This window comes from Delphinus delphis, chromosome 4 (assembly GCF_949987515.2).
Source record: "Delphinus delphis chromosome 4, mDelDel1.2, whole genome shotgun sequence".
Classification (NCBI taxonomy): Eukaryota; Metazoa; Chordata; class Mammalia; order Artiodactyla; family Delphinidae; genus Delphinus; species Delphinus delphis.
The window spans coordinates 122315726-122337776 of NC_082686.1; the positions used below are offsets into that span (position 1 = coordinate 122315726).

At 32.8% G+C, this 22051-nt stretch overlaps 1 protein-coding gene across 1 annotated transcript in view; it reads right to left on the reverse strand.

Moving 5' to 3' along the window:
* Nucleotides 1–902: 902 nt before the first annotated feature.
* Nucleotides 903–22051, reverse strand: part of PLOD2 (procollagen-lysine,2-oxoglutarate 5-dioxygenase 2) — a 107372-nt gene continuing 86223 nt past the window's right edge. Inside the window, exons 9-20 of the mRNA XM_060011389.1 lie at nucleotides 20508–20633; nucleotides 18705–18826; nucleotides 15322–15426; nucleotides 12787–12912; nucleotides 10480–10621; nucleotides 9261–9323; nucleotides 8149–8262; nucleotides 5531–5596; nucleotides 4341–4445; nucleotides 3023–3169; nucleotides 2788–2913; nucleotides 903–2627 (exon numbers count right to left, since the gene is read on the reverse strand). Of these exons, the coding sequence (XP_059867372.1) occupies nucleotides 2472–2627; nucleotides 2788–2913; nucleotides 3023–3169; nucleotides 4341–4445; nucleotides 5531–5596; nucleotides 8149–8262; nucleotides 9261–9323; nucleotides 10480–10621; nucleotides 12787–12912; nucleotides 15322–15426; nucleotides 18705–18826; nucleotides 20508–20633 (1398 nt within the window). The 3' untranslated portion in view covers nucleotides 903–2471. The remainder of the gene's footprint in view (nucleotides 2628–2787; nucleotides 2914–3022; nucleotides 3170–4340; nucleotides 4446–5530; nucleotides 5597–8148; nucleotides 8263–9260; nucleotides 9324–10479; nucleotides 10622–12786; nucleotides 12913–15321; nucleotides 15427–18704; nucleotides 18827–20507; nucleotides 20634–22051) is intronic.

The following is a 22051-nucleotide window of genomic DNA, read 5'->3' on the forward strand; positions in this document are numbered from 1 at the left end:
TAGGGACTCAATAAATGGCCCCAATTATTCTAATACGGTGCCCAGCCCATGTTATGATCAGCACTTAGTAATACTTGATGAGTAATAAGATAATGATGATAGTTGATAGGATAACAGTAGGACTAGATTTAATCTTCAGGATAAATTGTTCTATTTAAAAGTACATTTCATATCATTTCATGAAGTCTGGAAAAGAGGAAAGGTAGAAAATGTGCTCAGCTGATTGCCTTGATCCAATTTCTGGCAACATAGCATGAGATTAAAACAGCTACTGTAAGTCACCACCTACTACTGGAAAGAACTAGTATCTGGTTATGTCCTTCCTCTGAAGTGTACCACAAGGGACATTAAGCTGGCTTGCACTGGTAGAACTGTTTTTTATAACCAAAGTCTGTTCTGAATGGTTGGTATCCATGACATACCAGTATTTATATTTAGAATACCATCCTGAAGTATAGTAATATAATTCACAAATAATTATTAAAATATCTCTTCAATCAAGTTGATGGATAGTAGGAGTTTACTTTGGATATTAAGTGCCAATAAAGAACAAAAAGGCGGTAGAACCCAACTCCTTATTTCCTAAATCCATCTCCCAGTAATATAACATCTTATTCATCACCATACCTTCAGTGCTTGGACCAGTGCCTGGCCCACAGTAAGGACTTGAAAAACACCATTGAGTAAATCAATATATAACAAATAAATATTTTTGTCTCTGTTTTCTCACTTGTAAAATAAGTTAGATGAAATCTCTAGTCAGTCTGAAATGGAAGATATTACAATTCAATTTGGAATTCAATAACTAGAATGTTTATTAAGTTCTGATATCAGTAAATGTACCAAGCAAAATTTAAAAATCACGGCCTATTGCATCCAGATATTCTTTCAGTATACTCCACCATATATTCTCTTCTAAAGATAAATCACCAATAATAAAGAGAACAGAAACTTATTTTAAATTATTTTATTTTTCATAATTTTCTAACACATGGTGTTAGAAAAATGAAATTTGGCACCATGACTTAAAACTTTTTTTCAAGTTTAACCTTTAAATTAAAAACAGTAGCTACAATAAGAATATTTAAACCTCACTCAGAGTAATGGTAAAAACTCAAGTCACAAATTTTTTGGTGTTGGGGAATTTCTTGAAGTGGATAAAAGGAAGGTAATAAAAAGAGTAAGAAGAATAGGGGCTTCCCTGGTGGCGCAGTGGTTGAGAGTCTGCCTGCTGGTGCAGGGGACACGGGTTGGTGCCCTGGTCCGGTAGGATCCCACATGCCGCGGAGCGGCTGGTCCCGTGAGCCATGGCCGCTGAGCCTGCGCGTCTGGAGCCTGTTCTCCGCAACGGGAGAGGCCACAACAGTGAGAGGCCCGCGTACCGCAAAAAAAAAAGAGTAAGAATGACAAAATGGAGACTATGCTGGGAAGACAAAAATGTGAATCACCCTCCTGAAGAAAAGAATTAGGAGGAAGACAAAAGGCAAAAGGGAAGGACAAAGGCTCACCAACTTTATCTTCCTGATATAAAATTCAAGTACTTAAAAACGTAAAAAGAGTTTTTTAAAAAAAGTCATAAAGTGTTACTACTAATCTCAATGAAATTTTCTTTTTCCTCATTATTTTCTAGAATAAAAAAAAAAAAACCCTGTTTTGAGTTAAGGACACTTGCTGATCTTAAGTTGATACTTGATGTACTTTAAGAAATCGAAAGGCTCAAAAGCTGTCCTAAATCTAACATCTACTTAATATAATCTACCTTGGAAAATTCATCTGAAGGAACATAAGGCTTGATTTCTACTGCAAATGTAAAAAAATCTGTCTAACAATCTAAACAGAAATGTTTTCCACTGGATATGTACCTCAGTTATACTTTGTACTAAGTTTCTTGAGGAAAAACACTGTGTAATATTGTTCTTTGTATTCCTTCAGTAACTACTGTAAAAGGTACCTATATAGGCAGTCAAAAAAGCACTTACACAATTAGTTGCGTACAAATTCAGTTAGAACTCCAGTTTTTCAGCATTTCAAAAATTAAAATTTTTGAAATTTTCATGTATATCCATTTTGTCTACATGTTGATAAATAAAACTCTTCCCAGCCTTTTAATAAGAAAATATTATTAGTCTCATTTGTCACTTGTTCATCTGTACCTGAATACTTTATCAACTGAAAAACAAATTCAGAAAGTTGTTATTATTCTCAGAGACAATAAGGCATAGAAATAAATATTTGCTTTTACATTTTTTTTTCCTTTTTCTTCTTCTTCAATCTGTGTTTTAAGGCTCAGAGCAGATATTAAGAAATATCAATTTTTTATAAAAAGTTTTTCAAATGTTTGGCCCAAAGTGAAGTTGTTCTGTGGAAGTTATTTAAATATTCTTCTCATCGTCTCAAGCACAACTTCAAAGACATGTTCATGCCAGGCATCCATTCCAAAAGAAAACTGAATTCAATGAAAAGTAAATAACTTAGGGATCTATAAATGACACAGCGATGTATCTTGTTCCATTTTTAACAGGAAGTCCTTCATGCAAATGCGTGAGTCTCCCTGGATGCATGAAACTCCAGCCTTTTCTTGGTGACTCAATAGAGCAATTGTACCTTAGAAATTTGCATCCACCTCCCTAAAAAAGATAGACCAATAAATGTATCAACTTGTTTCATTTTTAATGAGTGATAAAATTCAAATGATGATATCTAAGCAGAATCTAAAAAAAATAAGGCAAAGCCCTTTCATAATGACATATTTCTTTTGAAAAATGTAAAAAAAAAAGCCATAATTACCTGAAAATCTTCTCCCACATTATTGAGCGCAATGTTGATGGTAAATGTAGAAGCGTCATGATGAGGGCGAAGAGAGCGTTGTCTTTCAGGGGAGTATTTTACTACGAAATTCAATAGTGCAAATCCCTAAAAGAGCAAAGTAAATCAATGGATTTGCTTATCAATAACAATATAAAATAGCACATTTGTGTAAAAACTGGTAGGAGGTAGGCAGCAGGAACGGGAGGATAATTACCTTAGTATAATAGCCTGCAAAGACCTTCAGCGTAACAGGCGCAATAAATTCCCGGATAAAATGAAGCCATACATTCTCCAGACCAATTTGCTTCATGTGGATATCATCAGTTGGGACATTTTCATAACCACCAGATATACGGCTATCCTAAAAAGAGTATTCATGACATCATAAACTGTGGTCTGTGTGCAAATCACACTTACATTATCTTGGAATTTTTTCAACCACAAGATCGTAACAGACAATAAAAATAACAGTTCAATTATGGTGTACCATCTGCTTTAATTGCGAAACTATCAAAATAACTTAGATAACATGGCTTTGCAAATGTATCAATGATGAAGCAAAGTATTACAGAGTAAGACTGCTTTCCTACTTATTTAATAGATATGTGAGGTATGATGAGAAAGTAAATAAGATTGATTGCCAAAGCCTTCCCGTGTCCCCTAAAAAATGAGTGTTTTTACAGTGAACCTTCAGGCAGTCTTAGCTGGTGACGGGCATAGATTCTGTCTGTCTGCCACTTGGATTACCTGTCACTGAAAATAAACTTTCCCTGCCAAGTTCCTCACTTTTATTTTGTGGCACCCAAAGTCCTTCCATGATTGCTTTTCATTATCCTACAACATGCTGACTTCAAGCTCTTCCTCATACTTTGAACTTCTATCTTCCTGATCAGCTAACTAGCTGGGGAATATATAATTGAGCAGAGGCAGTGATATTCCAGAACATTCCACGAAAATTCCTCAGTACTGTGAAGGAACTGGCATCTGTGGGTTCTCAGAGGAAAAGAAATACCTTGAACCACCTACAGTAATGCTTTCAGCCAAGTCTTTGACTCTGAATGTAAATGCAAAACTGAATTACACCAAAGGCATTCAAACAGATTCCTCCTTCCTATGTCTACACACAAAAAAATAGCTTTGGCAGTCAACCACAGAAACTTTGTCTTGGTATTTTCACTACAGCTCACTGCAAAAATGCAGAGAATAAAAAGTGACCTTGGAGAAGAGCAGTGTCACACAATAGGCATTACCTTACCATCCCCTGCCAGGAGACACTGACCCTTAAGGCCTATCCAGTATAATTGGAGATGAAACTGAGGCCTGGATAGATTAAACGTTAAATTAAACAATTAGTACCAGAATTAGGCTAAAAACAAGAGTTCTCTTGACAGCCTTGGGTAGCCCCTTCATTTAGGTCTAAGACTCAGAGATGTAAGACAAAAAGGACAAGCCTCCTCTACCTTCTCTAAATATCTACACTCCTCCTTGCCCCACATACACATTTTAGTTCTTTGTGTGAAATGACAACTTACATGATGTTTTCCCCCAGACCACTGGCCATAATGCTCCATTTCTTCCACCAATTCATCACAGGCTTTTTCAGAAAATATAGGAAACCAAAAAACATCTGGACAAGGCTATATATAAAACACGATATCACCATTAAGAGAATAACATTTTGTGTCTTTTTACTAAGAAATGGCATTTCAAAAGTACAGAATATTCAATATTTATCTCACTTAGATGTCTTTTTAAGAAGTTTGCCCAACATTACTGACAGTACTGTTACAAACAATACTAGTTTGGGTTTTGGTTTTTTTTAAACAATTTCTAAGACTTTAATTTTCATTTATTTACTTATTTTGTTTGCATTTTAACATCTGTGCAATCAAGACGTGTCTTAGAGACACAGTTGGCCAGGCAGCCATAGTGATGTTGTTAATGCCACAGGGCATGTACACTTGGTCAGGCATTCATTCTGTCCTCACTTTGTGTGTATCTGTGTGTGTGCACATGCACACATTTAGTTGGCACTGTTGACTTGCCTTTTGAAACATCTTTTTAAATGATTTATACTACCACTCATTGAAATGAAATGCTATTATGTATACAGTGCTCTATAACATATATACCTTAATAAGTCTAAAATAGCTCTTTCAATATGCATAAAATTAAAAATTCTAAGTGACTAGAAAACATTGCATCATAGTTTAATTGGCAGTAGTTTTTTCCTTTCTCATGGTACACAAAATAACAGCATCTCAGAATTAAAGACATTTTAGACATGTTACATTCTCTGAAATAAGGTATTAGCAATAGCTTGGAACACTAACCTCAAACAGAGTTCATTTTTTAAAAGACCTCTCTGAGAAGAGACGTTTGGAGCTCAATTTCTTTCAAAGATAAACTTTCATTGAAAGAGGCCTACACCAGAGATCTGCCAAGAATTCCTTATTTTTGAGATAGCTATAACATTTGGGAGTATGCTAAAAAAATGGCATGATCTTAAAATTATTGTTAATTCTCATTTTTCTACATGTTTACAACTGTATGACCCTTAAGGCTGTAAAACTGGTAATTAAGTCATATGAATTTTACCTAAAGGATAAAGTTTCTCCACTTTCACAACATCTGCTGCTAAAGCAGTATTGCATTAATAATATTCCCTGCTGGAAAATATAGCAAAAATGCTCTACATATCATAGTAATTATTAATACAAACCTGTTCAACTATATTTTCAGTGAAAATCTTCGAATAATCTCGGTTTATATACTTTTCCTTCCAGTCCTACAAAAAAATCAATTGCACGGATTAAAGCAAAAACCTTTTCATAAATACTTTAATAGAAAATATAAAGTACATGCACTTTAGAAATTGCTCAAGCAATTTATAAATGACTACATGTAGTAGACAAAGTAGGAATTTTCAGAAACCACAGTTTATGTTTTTTAAACTTCGCCTGATTCTATGTATGTTCACATCATTTTATGAATGGCAAAATTTTTATTTACGGACTTTTATAACTCAGGATTTTAAAATTTGAGTAATCTTATAGTCACTATATTTGTATACTATATTCTATGCATATAAATAGGTGTAGGTAAATATGTGTGTTTTAAAAGTGAAAGATAAGGAACATAATCCTACCAACAAATATTCGTAAAACTTAATCAGTAAAAATTACTAAAATTCGTAAAAATATTAATCAACTTGGCCTTACTTATAATTTTATAGTGAATTACTCTAAAATAATTTTGATTTTTTTAAATGTATTTAAAATTTCTGCCTTCAGTTTTAGATGTGTATCAAAGAATGATCATGGGGTTACTATTTCATATCTTTTAGTTACTGAAATTAAGGTATAAGACCATATATTGAAAAATAGCTCCTCTTCATACTAATTCATGAACCTGAATCTTCTCTTAGTCCAATCACTGACACATAAGCCACACACTAAGATACATCAATTTTTGTCAATATCAGCTAAGGAATCCTTTTCCTGGGTCAAGTGTTTTATTTAAAAGCCCAATATTTAAAGAGTATATATTAAAATATGAGTCAATATCCAAAATGATCTTTTCTTATATATATTTAGACCATTTAACAAAATTCTTAATTTTCTCTTTGCAAAGTACAAATTAAGTGAGCAAACAGGAAAGAATTGAGATACGGGCTCAAAATAATTCCAATCAAAATACGTTTCAAAAATATTTGTCTGAAATATATCTTTTGAGGCCACAATTCAGAAGGGCTCTGATAATTTATTTGCCATTCTTAGTTTTGCATATCTCTGCTTATGTGTAACTCAGAAATTTTTGATATGGAAGAATAAAAGTTATCTTCAAATTCTTTAACAAATTTAATTTATATAGTATATAATTATAAGGATGAAATTACTGTATTATCTCATTATTCCCTTTAATATTAATTGGTTCTCTGATTCCAAAACATGGGGGAAAATTAGCAGTAAATAATCATACATAACATTTCAGAACCTTTAAATATTTTTAAGTATCCTTTCCTGGCATCATTATAGATTTTTGAAGTTAAAGAAACAAGCTCCTAAGATTTTACATTAAAGCATTAATATTAACTTTTCATTTTAGACTGCTTTTCAAATGTCATGGAACAAACTGACTTTACTAATTTCTTAGAAGTTCTGATAATGGGATAATCATTAAATATTTTGCTATGGGATACCCCTCATGAGGCATGTCAGTCAGGCTAATTTACCAAAAACAAAGCATGGAAAGAAAAGCAGTTCCTATTATTTCTGATATATTCATTGCATATTCAAATCTCTAAAGATTTGAATTCTCACACAAATATCTACAGGATATAACTTGGGAAATTTTTTTCAGGAAACTAATTATTATCCAAGAAATCAAATAATTCTGTCTCTCAAAATACCAAGAGATTCAGTGCCAAAGTAAAATATGTAATTCCACCCTCACCATTTAAAAAATGCCTCTTTTCAATTCTACTCCTGTGAAAGATGGAGATACGCAGCTAAAATGAAACAAAAGTATTTTTAAAATACCCCAAAAAAGTCAAAAGATATTCTTTTTCCTTCAACAGAGTTCCAGAGACCATTAAATTTACTATTCCCAAAAGTCAACTACTACAAAATAAAAGACAATTCTCATCAGGTGGACTGTCTTTGTAATTTAAAACTTTCACTATTGGGAAGGAGAAAACCATAAATAGTAGTATTACAGAGATTAGAGAGAGTATTTTCCCTTGAATAATTGTGCCAACTTGACTAAAGAAAACCAACCCAGTAAGACAAAAAAGGAATTAATGTCTACATGATTCAAATCTTTCAGAAAAGAAATAATTTTGGACTTCAAAAGGAAATCATTTCCTCAACTTAAGACTTTATATGCTGAATCCACTTACTCTGCAATTTTCTCTAGCTATCTTTGGTGTACATTCACAAAATTGTTATAAAAAACAAACAAAATGATAAAATAAAATCCATTTTCACAAACTAACTTTTTGAATTCTTTTCCTGAAAGTCAAAATGTAATATTGTCATACATGAGCTACTTGTAAACATTTTCCTCTGAAATTGTGATTAAAAATTTGTTGGAGTTTTTGAATATATAAACAGAGATATTGGGAGAAATGAAAGAAACTGATAATTCCCTTCCCCAAACCTCATGTCTTTAAAAAGAAAGTTCTTAGTCAAGAAATATAATTATGCCTTAAAAAATATAATTAAAGATACCTTTTTAAAGCCTCTTACCATATTTTCATATTATTAACCTAACTGATTTACAACCATTTAGAGTTATAGGAAAATAAGTAATAAATGAAGCTGAGCATGAAATACATACCACAGGATTTTCAAAAATCTGCCAGAGGTCATTGTTATAATGGGAAATATTATAATTGGCAGTTGATAATAGTCTTCCAAATTCATGTCTATTAGAAATGTACATAAACACACCCTATATGCCAAAAAATAATAGTATTAATCATCTTGGAGGAATGTACAAGAACATAAATTTAACCATAGGAAAGATATACAGAAGATATTAATTTCGACTTTTATATCTCATTCAGGAACATGCATTTTTATTTTTCATATAAAACATGCATGATTTAAAATAAAAAATAAAATTTTCATTAATTATGAATTCAGACACCACACAAAACTAATTGATAGCACTGACACTCAACTGAAAAAAAGACGAATAACTGTTTTTGTCCCTTTCTCATTGGTCCTAAATGTAGACATCAAGGAAAAAGAATTCCTGTTTGAAAGCAGAAATATTTTTGAGACACCAAAGTGCAATTAATTGTACCTCTTTCGGCTTCTTTCCCTTTCAAAGAAGATATCACATTTTTAAACAAGAATTCAAAGATCAATTTTATTTTGTCAGTCTATTTCATACTTTTATTGTCCTGATATTTAGAGACTGAACACAGAAATTACTCCTGCATTATGAGGCAGCTAAAGAAAATCAGTCTCCTGTCCTTGCCCCAAACCAAATAAACGTGGCAAACACCATTAAGGTAAGGTTGTTTCTTTTTGTACCTGTTTTAATAGTAAAAGAGTTAGTTAGTAATAAAAAAAAAATGGTGAAAAGTACCCAAATCTCATTTTAATCAGGATGTACTTTATACTTACTCCTACTTCTTCTCTCCCTTAAAAAAACAAAAACTGGAAAAACTAGTTAAAGTGATTTGGATTTAACTTTCTCATTTGTCAACCATAAAATCTAAATCAGCCCAAAGAACTAAGAAGTGAATATCACAATGTGTACCCCAACATGCAAAGCACACACATACATATACAGATTCAGAACCAACGAATACCGACCGTTTACACCAAGCTAAAAGGAAAGAAGACTCTTAAACTTTACTTCTAGACAATATCTAGTATTTTAATTAAATAAATAAAATTAAATAAACCAAAACAAGTAAAAATAAATAAAAATAACACCTTTGGGGGCCTGAGCATTTGGAATGTTTCCGGAGTAGGGGAGTCTTTTTCCCTTTGTAAAGTCTAAAATGAAGAGAAGGATTGGGTAAGTTGACCTGTACACCCACTCTCTCAGGTATTCTTAGGTAAATAAAAATAGCAGCCTTTGATCAAAAGCTGACATTCTGAAATGTCCTTCACAGACAACATGCAGAACAAGCAAAGCTTACAGCGCACACAAAGAAACAACTCCAGCCCTTTTTTTTTCTGTTGGTCAAACATAAATCCAAGCTCATTCCTTAGTAGAATTTTCATTAGATACAAAATTAAGAGAAAGGAAAAAGGTGTAAGAATGGCCATTCCAGGATGCGCTGTTGAGTCAAATTAGCCAAACATGAGCACAAATTACAATCACAAGTACTGAGTATATTCAATATAACAATGGACATAAGTTTATAGGAAAAACAAATATATTCAAACAATACATGCCTTATTAAACCAGAAAAAAAGTACTTGCCAACTTTCCTGATTTTTTCCAAAATCACATTTTTTATATAAATTTGAATAAAATAACCCAACCATTTTAAAACAGAAAACTTTATAAATGTTTTAAGACGTATTAACACATTTTGAAAAACAAACTATTTTCTGCAATCACTTAAGTTTTATCAAGAAAGTACATTTGTAGAATAGCAATGTATCATTAATTTTTCACATAGATTAAATAGACTACATGTTTCGATCCTTCTCCCAGATTAGTGGTAAGGAACCTACTTTTTGAGAGTATGGGGTTAATAATGATAGAAAAATTATGGACATTGATTTCAGGACAAAAGTGTGTTTTTCTTAAATGTGTAACTGATCATTTCACCCAGGCTTCATATAGTTAACTTTAATTAGGTCAGGTTTTAACTATTGAATTTCAAATGAAAGTAAAGGCAAATTCTTAAAAATGCAAAGCTGATTCATAATAAATCTATGTTTATTATTGAAAATCTTACTGTTGCTTATGAGTTAACCTAAGCACCAAGCCTAACTTTTTTCAAGTTGTTTCTATAGGTAAATGTTCCACAGGTAAATTATTCTCCATAATTGCTTCCAGTATTTCAATACAGAACCAAAAAAATTGGCTAGTACTATAAATTAGAAAGAAAAAGGGCACCAAAACAAATGACACATCAACTGGGAAAGCAAGCCATCTTACAGAGACATTCAAGCAAGCCATTATTGTATACCCTACCATTTCTCTAGCATTTCGGCAAAGAGCCATATCGGGATCCAATTTATCACGAACAAAATAGTTCCTTTCATTCATCTCTGATCGGAGTGTCTTTCCTTTAATTAAGTACACGTTAGCCATGTATGGGACATTCCATATCCCTCTGAAAGTAAAGATAAGACGTTCCAAAGTACCACAAATACAAAGTTTTATGTTTTTAAAATAAATGCCTTCTATGTTTTTAAATTTTGCAGATATAAGCTATTGAATCAAGTTACACACAAATGCAAACAACATTTAATGATATCTGACACATATGTACACATATATATACATGAGATTACTTGGTAAACACTACATACTATGAGATAAATCACTATCTCCCTACATAAACTTCATTTTAAGATTGATATGTTTGGCATTTTGGCTGTCATCCCTCATTCTGTTGATACAGCCAGAGTATAATATTCTGTTGTACATTTAAGATTAAGCAGCCTGATAGCAAAAAATAGCACATCCAGCCAGTGGCATACTGCAGCCAGCTCACACTGGCTCCCCAGAGCATTTGGCTTCCCTTCTGACTTCACATTGGAAGCCTGAAATCAGCCGTGGTAGAACTATTCAGAACACAGAACTGGGCTAACACTACAAATCAGGGCATCCTCCAACCCAAAGAACTAGTTGTTAGACATTTACCAGCATATCACTGAATACAGCCTAAAATTCTCCTAAAATATAGCCTTTTGAAATTCATTAAGCTATCTCAATTGTCTGTTGAAAAAGGAAGATATAAAGAAACAGAGCTAGAAGTACCTGAGTGTTGGGAGACACTTTATTTTGTCCTTTATTCTTTCCCACACTTGTCTCCTTATTCTGAACATGACTCATTTCATAAAAACAATATAATAGAGGTTCACCTGAAGGGATATACCTTTGCTTTTAGAGCACAGAAAGGGAAGATCCTGACCAAGGAAATGTAGTTAATTGAAAGCAATATACGTAACATCATTTTGTCTTACCAGATGAGCCTCAAAGGAAATGGCCAATCAAAAATATACAATGTGTCCGCTGAATTCAGAAATTAATCACTGGTATGGTAGAGTGTGCATTGTTTCAATTTTAAAGGAAAACACACACACACACACACACACGTCACAAGATGTCATTCTTTCACGTAGCTTTTATACATAAGGTATGTTCTTCTATTAACTAAATCAAAAACCTCTATTTTATTCTTTTCCTTACACTTTAGACAACAATTACAGGAGGTTGGACAGAAAAACACCAGTGCTTAAAACAAATGAAATATGAGTTCTCTATTTCTACTTCTGTGAAGCCTTATTCCCGCTATACCCACAGACAATATCGGGCACGTGGTCTATCCTGATCATTCCAGAATCAATTAACGTACTTTGAAACAACAGAATATGATCTTAATAGTATTTTCTCAGTTATCATGCTTCTTAACTGCAGCTAACAAAAGCCTTTATCGTTTACATCATTCAAATTGACTATTACTGCTTTTACACCTATTATTATTTTCACAAGCAAAACATCTCTTAACCACTCAACTGTTCAACAAGAAGTGTTTTAACCCTTTTTAATTGAGCTGATGTATCTGAGAAATTAGGCAAAGCACTTAATGTCTCAGTCACTCTGGTCCACCATCTGTATGAAAAACAGGATACATTCTTCCTTAATATTACCTTAGCAAAAAAACTACTTCAGGTGTGATTAATTTTTAGTTTAAAAAATATCAATTGTTGTCTCTGAAATAAATATCAGTCATGCACATACTTTGTAGTAAGTATATTCTTTTCAAACTCTAGAAATGGAAATCATACTGGCAAAGCAATTTCTCTTTAAAGCAGAATATTAGCTATATTACACAGAAAATTCTTGCAAAAGGAAATGTTGGAAGGTTTGATTGTTGGTGTTTTTGTTTGCTCATTTATAAAATTTTATAAGCTATCAAACAACCTTCACCCTAGCCACTAAAGAAATTAGCTAAACTAAATTCCCTTTCCAAACTTTAAAGAATATTCCTCTTCTAACCACCATAAGATGACTACCCATGGTAATCATACATTGCCTTTTAGTATTTCCCACAACTGAGAGTTTGTGCCTTTGAAGATTTACAGCTTTAAGAACAATTTTTTAAATATTAGTTTTACACTAGTATTGCAGGATCCCAAGTGGTCTCCAGGTCTTCAAATTTCCATTTAACATAGAGAGATAAAAAATGTTTGAAAATTCAATATAATATTAACAAGACCATATCTTTAGATAAAAGTATTTTACATTAAAAGATCAAATCAAGTAACTTACACTCTATTCCCTTGAACAATATCCACATAATCTTCAGATCGAGCATAGTATCCATCAGGGCTCAAGGCCCCCCAGAAGTTGGACCACAGCTTTCCATGACGAGTTACAAGAGGAGCAATGATCTTTCTAAAGAGAAGAGAGAAAAACAAATCCAGATAATTATTTACTTTTTAACTGCCACACAATTATGTGTTTTGGGCTTAACATGACACAGAAAACAATAAAGTTCATTTAGCACACATGTAGTTAGTCCAAAAAACTAAATGTAAAATAAAAGAGAGGAATTTCCTCCCCTCACTTTCTTTAAAAATAAGTACATTGATGACTTTCAATGATGTTTTTTAAAAAAGACTAATGAGGGCTTCCCTGGTGGCGCAGTGGTTGAGAGTCCGCCTGCCGATGCAGGGGACACGGGTTTGTGCCCCGGTCCAGGAGGATCCCGCATGCCGCGGAGCGGCTGGGCCCGTGAGCCATGGCCGCTGAGCCTGCGCGTCCGGAGCCTGTGCTCCGCAATGGGAGAGGCCACAACAGTGAGAGGCCCGCGTACCGCAAAAAAAAAAAAAAAAAAAAAAAAAAAAGACTAATGAGAAAGGAAAAGTAATTGAAAATGCAAATGAAAGTATAAAAACAACTTTTAAAAGTATCGTACTTATATCCAAAAAGTATAGCTACCTTAATTATTTAGTTATTTTAGTATTTCGAAAATTATACTAAATGAAATCAAATATTTTCATTGTTATTAGGCAGACGTAACAGTCCCTGGTGCATTAAGGTATCCAATAAATATTTGCTGAATAAAAAAATGTATGAAGATGGGCTGAGATATTTGTAAGTAGGCCAGTTTTCCTAAAGTTAAGCCTTGAATTACTTTAAAGTATGTTTCCGTTTTTTTTTTTAAACTTTTAAAATGGGTTAAAATGGGTTAAATGGGTTAAAACTTTTAAAATGGGTGCTAGCCCTGGCAACACTAAACATTTTTCTGGTCTTTTGACTATTTTAGAAAACAAAATAAAAGGTGACTGCTATACCATGCTGTCTCACTACCTACCAGGAAAGCAGCCCCTTTAAGACAAGTATATGTTACAAATTCAAAACATGCCAGATTTCTTTTAAGGAAATCTAATTTATAATGTGTCAACATTTTCCAAATGAGGTAACAAAATCTGAAGTTCTGTTAGAATTATTTTTAAAATGAAGTAAATTGTAATGGTGTCACATAATTTTGAAGAAAATCTCACACAACTCCTCCAAGAGGAAGGTTATAGACCAACTATTTCCACAAAAAAACCTATTTCACAACCCTCCAATCTTGTGAAGACCAGGTGTGCCCTTTCTCTTACCTATGGAAAAATGACACACAGTCTGTAAATACACTTCATGCAAAATAATAATTGTAGTTTATTTTTCCTGCTTCCTATTAGAATAAAACGTTAACCAGATACATTTACATTTTGTTTTGTTTAGAATACCTACAATATTGGAAATAAAAACATAAATTAGAATCTACATATTATGTTAATCTAAGGAATGAATGATAATTCAATGTCGATAACTAACAAGATCAAATATTTAATAGAAAAAAATCTTGTAATTTATAATCTTAGCTGCCTGACAGAGCTAGGGAAAGAGACATTGAAAATCAAAATCCATCTTCTGTGTGCCTCAATGTTTTCAGTACGGAATTAGAAGATTAATACTGAGAGGTTTTAGCTTTTGAAATAATAACTGAATTCTCAAATTGACAAATTACACAAACGATGGATTAGTGGAGTATAATAGACTTCTTACATATTTTATTCAGCAAAATGAAAACAGTAATTCTAACATTTCATTGCTAACCATTCTATTTGTTAAGAGAAATAATTGTGTTAATATATGTGAACATACACAGAGTAATACCTGGCACTTAATAAGCACTCACTAAAGGTGGGGTATTAGTGAGAGTATTAATAGTAGTAGCAGTAGTAGTTATAAATGAAGATTAATATCATTATAAGCCGGTATAGATGGTGCCTTTTACCCATTTCAATTCAGTTAAATGAAAACAGGTATTGCCTAGAGATAATTAGTTCAGTACTAAACAAAATCACAGATCAGGCTGTGGAATAATATGTACCTCTGAAATTTCTTTCATATTCTAAGAACTTCCAACTCTGTAATAACTTTCTAGGTCAGAAGTTTTATGAAATTCTACTTTGAAAATATCTGTGGAAAATAAGACAATTCTATTTTTAGATAGATCACAATTTCATCTAGCTTTAAATAGAAAAATAGGTCAAATATAATTGATAAACATCACATTTGTGATTGTAACTAATATTGAATATTTTGAAATTTTCATCAGGTTGTTTTCTATTTGACTTCTTTAAAAGAAAACTAATTACTTAGAATTGAAAGTTTATAAGGTGTAGAAAATAATTTCTTGTGAGTTCCCTCAATTTGCTAAACACAGACAAGTAATTATAGCATGTCCACGTAGATACAGAAAATAATTATAATTTTAAAAATAAATTGACATTGCATAATATATAGTACCTGTTTTGTTCAATCAAAATTTTTAAAGTCCTTGGATTTGTCAAAACAACATCTGCATCCACACTAAAGTAATAATCACAGTTTTCATCCTGACGGCAAAAATCCCTGTGATTGAAAAAGAAATAAAATATGCATTAAATAAAATAAATATTTGCTGGTTGAAAAATGTTAACATAAAGCTCATAAGCAAAATAAGGTTTCTCTAAAATACTTTTCTAATCAAAATAGTAAGACTATACCCAAAAGGATAAATATTATCTTAAATTTCAAAATGGTCAGTTGATCAATACAGATGTTCATGGGTAGAGTGAAACTAAAAATTTTAGGGCAAGTGAAATATATTTTCAAGCCACTAAATACTTCAAGGCATAAAACATCCAGTCAGAAGGGCAATTTATAATTCAGCATTTAATTCTCTCTAAAAAGGGAACATAATTTATACCAATGTACTTATCAACAACTTTTTTTCACAAATCAAAATGTTTTCTGCACACACACACACACACACACACACATTCACAGTGTAAGATCCTGTATATCCAACAACTCAGTTTTAATTGAATCTTGGAAATACAGGTGTATATATAACTCTTTAGGTGTTAATACTTTTAAAACTTGATTTGCGTGGAATTCCTTCTAAGATGGTCACTGCCCTGCTTCTTATCCAAGGACACGGATTGTGATGTATGCTTTCTTGGTAGAGCCTGGAGCGTTATCATCAGGAACACGAAGGAATGAACTACTTGTGATACATGATAGGCTTCCAAGTATTACGGTTTCTGCATTTGGAGCTCTCTCTTTCTGAGCTCTCCTCCCTCACTGCTGATCCGAGTTATCACTTTCTGCTACTGTCAGTGTTTAACTCCATGACACATTTGTTTCTAAGCAACTGTCAAGCAGGACAACAGACAGGAAAGTTTGTTAAAATTGTGCAAAAAAATTAGAGGAAATTTTTTTAAAATACTGTAACTATGCACGGTGACAGATGGTAACTAGACTTATTGTGGTGATTATTTCACAATGTATACAAATATTGAAGCTGTGTTGTACACCTCAAACTAACATTATATGTCAATTATACCTCAATAAAAATGAAAATTAAATAATTTTTTAAAAACAGCTCAAATTATCTTGGAAAAAAATTTAAAAATTTATACCACATGATTTCAAGGTTAATATAAATCCCTAGTAATAAAGTGTAGCACTGATCTTAGAGCAACAAAACAGAAGTGAGAGCTCACAATCACTCATAAATACTCACTTATCTGATTTTTGACCAAGGCCAAGTCAATTAAGTCGGAAAAGAAAAGTCTTAAATTAAAAAGGAGTATTGAAACAACTGGAATTTCATTTGCAAAGAATAAAAGTTGACCCCTACTTCACTCCAAACACAAAAATGTATTCAAGATGAATTGCAGATTGAAACATCTTAAAACATAAATGCTAGAATGATAAAGCTTATGAAAGAAAAATTCCAAAGAATGTCTTCATGACACTGGAATAAGAAAGATTTCTTAAACAGAAAATAAACCCCAAAGCACAAAGCATAAAAGAAAAAGACGAAATAGAATTTTATTAAATTAAAATTTCTTCTTATTAAAAGGCAGTATTTAAAAAGTAAAAAATCAAGCCATAGAATGGAACAAATATTCACAAAACATTATAGAGACAGAGATAGAGTTTAGATAGATAGATTTTGTATACAAAATATATAAAGAATTCCTACAAATACACAACTAACAAAATAACTCAATGTAAACAAAAATGCACAAAAGACTTAGATACCTTTAGATACCTAACCACAGTAAGATACATTTTCATACCCAGTAGGGTGGCTAAAATAAAAAAGATGGGCAATATCAAATGTTGACAAACATGTGGAGCAGATGGAGGTCTATTACCTTGCTGTTACAAGTGTAAAATGTACAACCAGGGCTTCCCTGGTGGCGCAGTGGTTGAGAATCTGCCTGCTAATGCAGGGGACACGGGTTCGAGCCCTGGTCTGGGCAGATCCCACATGCCACGGAGCAACTGGGCCCGTGAGCCACAACTACTGAGGCTGCGCGTCTGGAGCCTGTGCTCCGCAACAAGAGAGGTCGCGATAGTGAGAGGCCTGTACACCGCGATGAAGAGCGGCCCCCGCTTGCCGCAACTGGAGAAAGCCCTCGCACAGAAACGAAGACCCAACACACCCAAAAATAAAAATAAATAAAATTTTAAAAAATGTACAACCATTTTGGACTATTTAGCTGTTTCTTATAAACATACATCTATCCTAACCCTATGACCTAGTTAGTCCACTCCTTGGTATTTTCCCAAAATGTATTAAAGCATATGTACGCACACGCACACACACACACACACAACACACATATTCACACTTCTAATAAAGAATCTTCATTAGCAGCCTTATTCATACTGGCCCCAAACTGGACACAGCCCGATGTCTATTACCAGGGGCGTGTGTAAACCACTTGCAGTATATTCATATGATAAAATACTAGTCAGCAATGAAAAGGAATGAGCTGCTGATAATTGTAATGACATGAGTGAATTAAAAAACACTGTGCTAAGGCAAAGCCAGATACAACAGAGCACATACAAAAATTTTTTAAATAGAGAAAATAAGTTCTAAATGTGGACCCAAGGTACTCTCCAATGATGAAGTTATGGAACCATTAGTAATAACATCTGTTTGGTTTTTCTAAGGCCCGTTTTCCTGCCTGTCCCTTTACCCCCATAATAGGCACTTTCCATCACTTTGGGCCTGAAGCTTCCACAGCACAAGACAAGAACGTCTCCTGCTGAGAAATCACTGAGTCTTACCTTTTCATCACCAACTTTTAACCCACTGATGGGCATATTCAATTCACATTCACTGAATAAGTGATCGTTTTCGCTATTACCAGAATTTTATTAGTAATCTGTCTGAAGTATTAAAGGGGCTAAACAAAGGACCTAAAATATTTCTTCTGTGGTTATAGTACTATTTAGATCAATAGGTAACTAGAATATCTGAAACACACATTTCTGCCACACAAAAGCTTCAGATAATGTATATTTAAATCACTGCTACATCAGTCACACTACTCATCTGTCTGGGGATTTAAATCTTGATCTGAAGTTCAGTTAATATTTTGAATAAATATATTGACTCTTAGCCATTAAAAGAAAAACGTAAATAACTTTCATGGCCCTTTAGATATAAATACACACAAACATAGATATAGTTCGAACAGCAGAGGTATGCTCATGTGTGGGCACACATGCACACACACAGTTGAGACATCCAAGTTTAGGACACTAATTTTGAAGAAAAGTTGTCTGTCTTTTTTAAGTTTCTTTAGTAGATACTGGTTGAATTTAAATTTGCTAAAACATACATTCCCATGTTTCTGGCTTCGGCTTGACTTAGATTTTCTTCCGGTCCTACAATTTTCATAGTAGTGATTTCATGTTTAGCTTTATCAAAAAACACCTTGATGTCCTTTTCATGATAAACTTCCTGTAACATATTTTAAAAATTGAAAATTAGTTTAAAAAGGAAGAAAAGTAGTGAGAAAAAAGACAATAAGATGACTGAAGTATTCATATGTAGGGATGACTTCACATTCAAAATTTGTGAATTCCACCATTCACATACTCACTCACTACAGGCAAAGTGATAACTATATTAAGCATATTATATTGAAATATCATCTAAATATCACATGTAGAATCTAAAATAGATACATATCAATTTTTTCAAAAAAATATACTTGAAAATTCTTTTAACATCTACTCCTAGTCCTTGCATTAATATTTAAATCCTGAGTGCTATTAAATATTTCTGACTTGAGGGGGAAAATGGCTTGTGCCCTGAGAATCTTAGACATGTTTTGTAAAATATCCATAAAAAATATCTATTAAACCTAACAGATTAATCTGTTATAATCTTTTTTATAAAATAAATATTACAATATTATTTTAAGCAGAGAGAAAATTAATGGTCACATAAAAAGTTGTGTTTTTCACAAAAAGAAGGGAAAGTTAAAATTTTATTGATAAGAAAATATGATGAGAAAATAATCAACATGAAAAGTCATCAAATTAGTGTGATTCAACTGTGCTAAAATTTAAATAAGGTGATCTAACTCTGCTAAAATTTAGATAAGGTTACCTATCGCCATCATTAGAGCATTTCAGAGCTCTTTATGTATCAAGTTTCACTAAGTATTTTTGAAAGCTTTTCACAGCTTGTTAAAACTACTTATCATACAAAAGCTGCATAGAGTTAATTTTAAATAAAAGAAGATAACTCCTGCTATCAAGAGGTTTTAGGTCCTACGAAAGGAGGAAAAATATAAATAAAAGACACAATACATAAAAACAAAATACTTTAATGTAAGTACATGTATTACAATGCATTTTACAAAGCCAATGCTCAATACATCCACCCCTTTAAACTTATCTGAGGTGGTTTTCTGCAAATATAAAATAGTCTCTGGAAAAGGCAAATGATTAGCCGATATGTACATCAGGAAGAAAGAACAATCTTAAACAAAAAGTATTAGGACAAAAGAGAGAAAAGAGCATACTTCACAGCTATTGAGCTTTTCTAGGTGATAATAAATGCCAACTGTTTTAACAGGGAAGAGACAAGCAAAATTGAAAAATATTGAGGAAAAATGTCTTTAAATTTAGACTATACGTAGGAGGTATTTGGGAGGTTCTGAATATTTTTGAGGGAAATGACAGCATCAAAATCTTTCGGGGAAGAGCATGCCATTGTGTAATTAATCAAAACAATACTGTATATGGAAGATATTTCAAGTTCTGATGTTGGGTATTATCATTAGCTGCAAACAATTTAATGATCGGTTCTATAAAAGAAAGTACCAGAACTATAGGCCCTTTGACATCTCTTCATTATAAGGTTGAACATATAAAAATGGCTGATATTCAACCATTTTTGATCTACAAAAAATTGACAGTTTCACGTGTCTCATCCCAATAGTATGATACTAGTTTCTAAACTCTATAATCCTTAGGTCCTAAATACGCAGAGTAGTAATGACTTCAAAAATCCCCCACTGAATTTAACTCAAATTTAAAAAATTTTTTTAGACATGACTAAATAATAACAAATAGTTCCAAATAAGATCAAAACAGTTTTCCCATAAAATATTCATTTCTCAAATACTTACTTTGTTATGAATGAAGAGTTTAACTGCTTCTTTTGGGTAATCCAGTGTCAACAATATGTCCAGAAATCGAGGTAGGAAAGGGGTTGGTTGCTCAATAAAAACACCTATTGTTACATTGGGGTGAACCTTTGTTTTGTGGCAAACATAAACGCAAATTAGAATTAGCATGGTTTTACTTTAAATTCTATTCAAGTTTTAATCAATACAACATAAAACATAAACTAGAATATCAGTACAACTTAACCTTCTAAATTTGACTGCCCCATGACAATTCTCTAATACATTTTTGTGGACCCCACCAAAGTGATTTTACTGAATCACATCTTAACATTATGATTTAGGTTGAAGAGGAAACTCACTATTGTATAACATAGGGATACTGTAATTAAGGTTACTACCTGCTTTACTATTTAATGCTTCCTTTAAGATGGTCCTAAAAGAAACTTCCTTCAGATCTAAATCTATTTGACAGCTTCATCTATGAAGCCAGAATGCTAATTGTGCTTCCATGTTTTTTTCCATGGTTTGGAAGTTTAGTGGTTAATTTGTAGCTCAAAGAAAACAATCACAGAGGACTTGAGACTTTATTTCTATCCCTGAACCTTTAATCTCATTTTACTGATAGTACTTTATTTTGCTTCATCATTATATTATATATAAGGAAAGCTACTTTCTTTCACTAATGTATTTTATCTTGTATCGATTTTTAACATTTTCTTAATTTCTGTTTGGGTATGTTTCAGAGAATAGTTTCTTTCATTCATTGCATGAACAATTCTGAAATATCCACTATTAGTCCGTCCTTGTGATAAGAAACGTTTTTAAAAAGGAGTGAAAATTCCTTGCTTGGAAAACTTACAAATGATTGAGGAAGAAAGAAACGTAAGTAAATGCCATGTAATAGTGTTATTACCAGAACCATATGAAAGATTTCTTTATAATGCCTTTTTTAATCAGTGTCTTAAAGCCTGACGTTAAAGATTATAGATTTTTAAATTACAAACTACATACAGATGGGTGAAGGAGGTCAAAAGGTAAAAAAATAAATAAATAAATACAGTGCATTACTGAGCAAGAAAAAAATTTTTAATAAAGATTACAGCTTTTTTTTTTTTTTTTTTTTGGTACGCGGGCCCCTCATGGATGTGGCCTCTCCCGTTGCGGAGAACAGGCTCCGGACGCGCAGGCTCAGCGGCCATGGCTCACGGGCCCAGCCGCTCCGCGGCATGTGGGCTCTTCCCAGACTGGGGCACAAACCCGTGTCCCCTGCATCGGCAGGCGGACTCTCAACCACTGCGCCACCAGGGAAGCCCAAGATATTTTAAAGTACCATATATGTTAAGTGCTGAATTAGGTACCTCTCCCCCATCTTTTCACACATGATACCTCACATATTCCTCTGTTATCTGGATAATAACATTATTTGTTTGCACTGAAGTACAAGTCATACACTGTTGTCCTTCTTATCAATTCATTCAGTCACCCAAATATTTATTGCTAAATCAATAAACAAATACAAACAACTAAAGACAAAATATCTACCT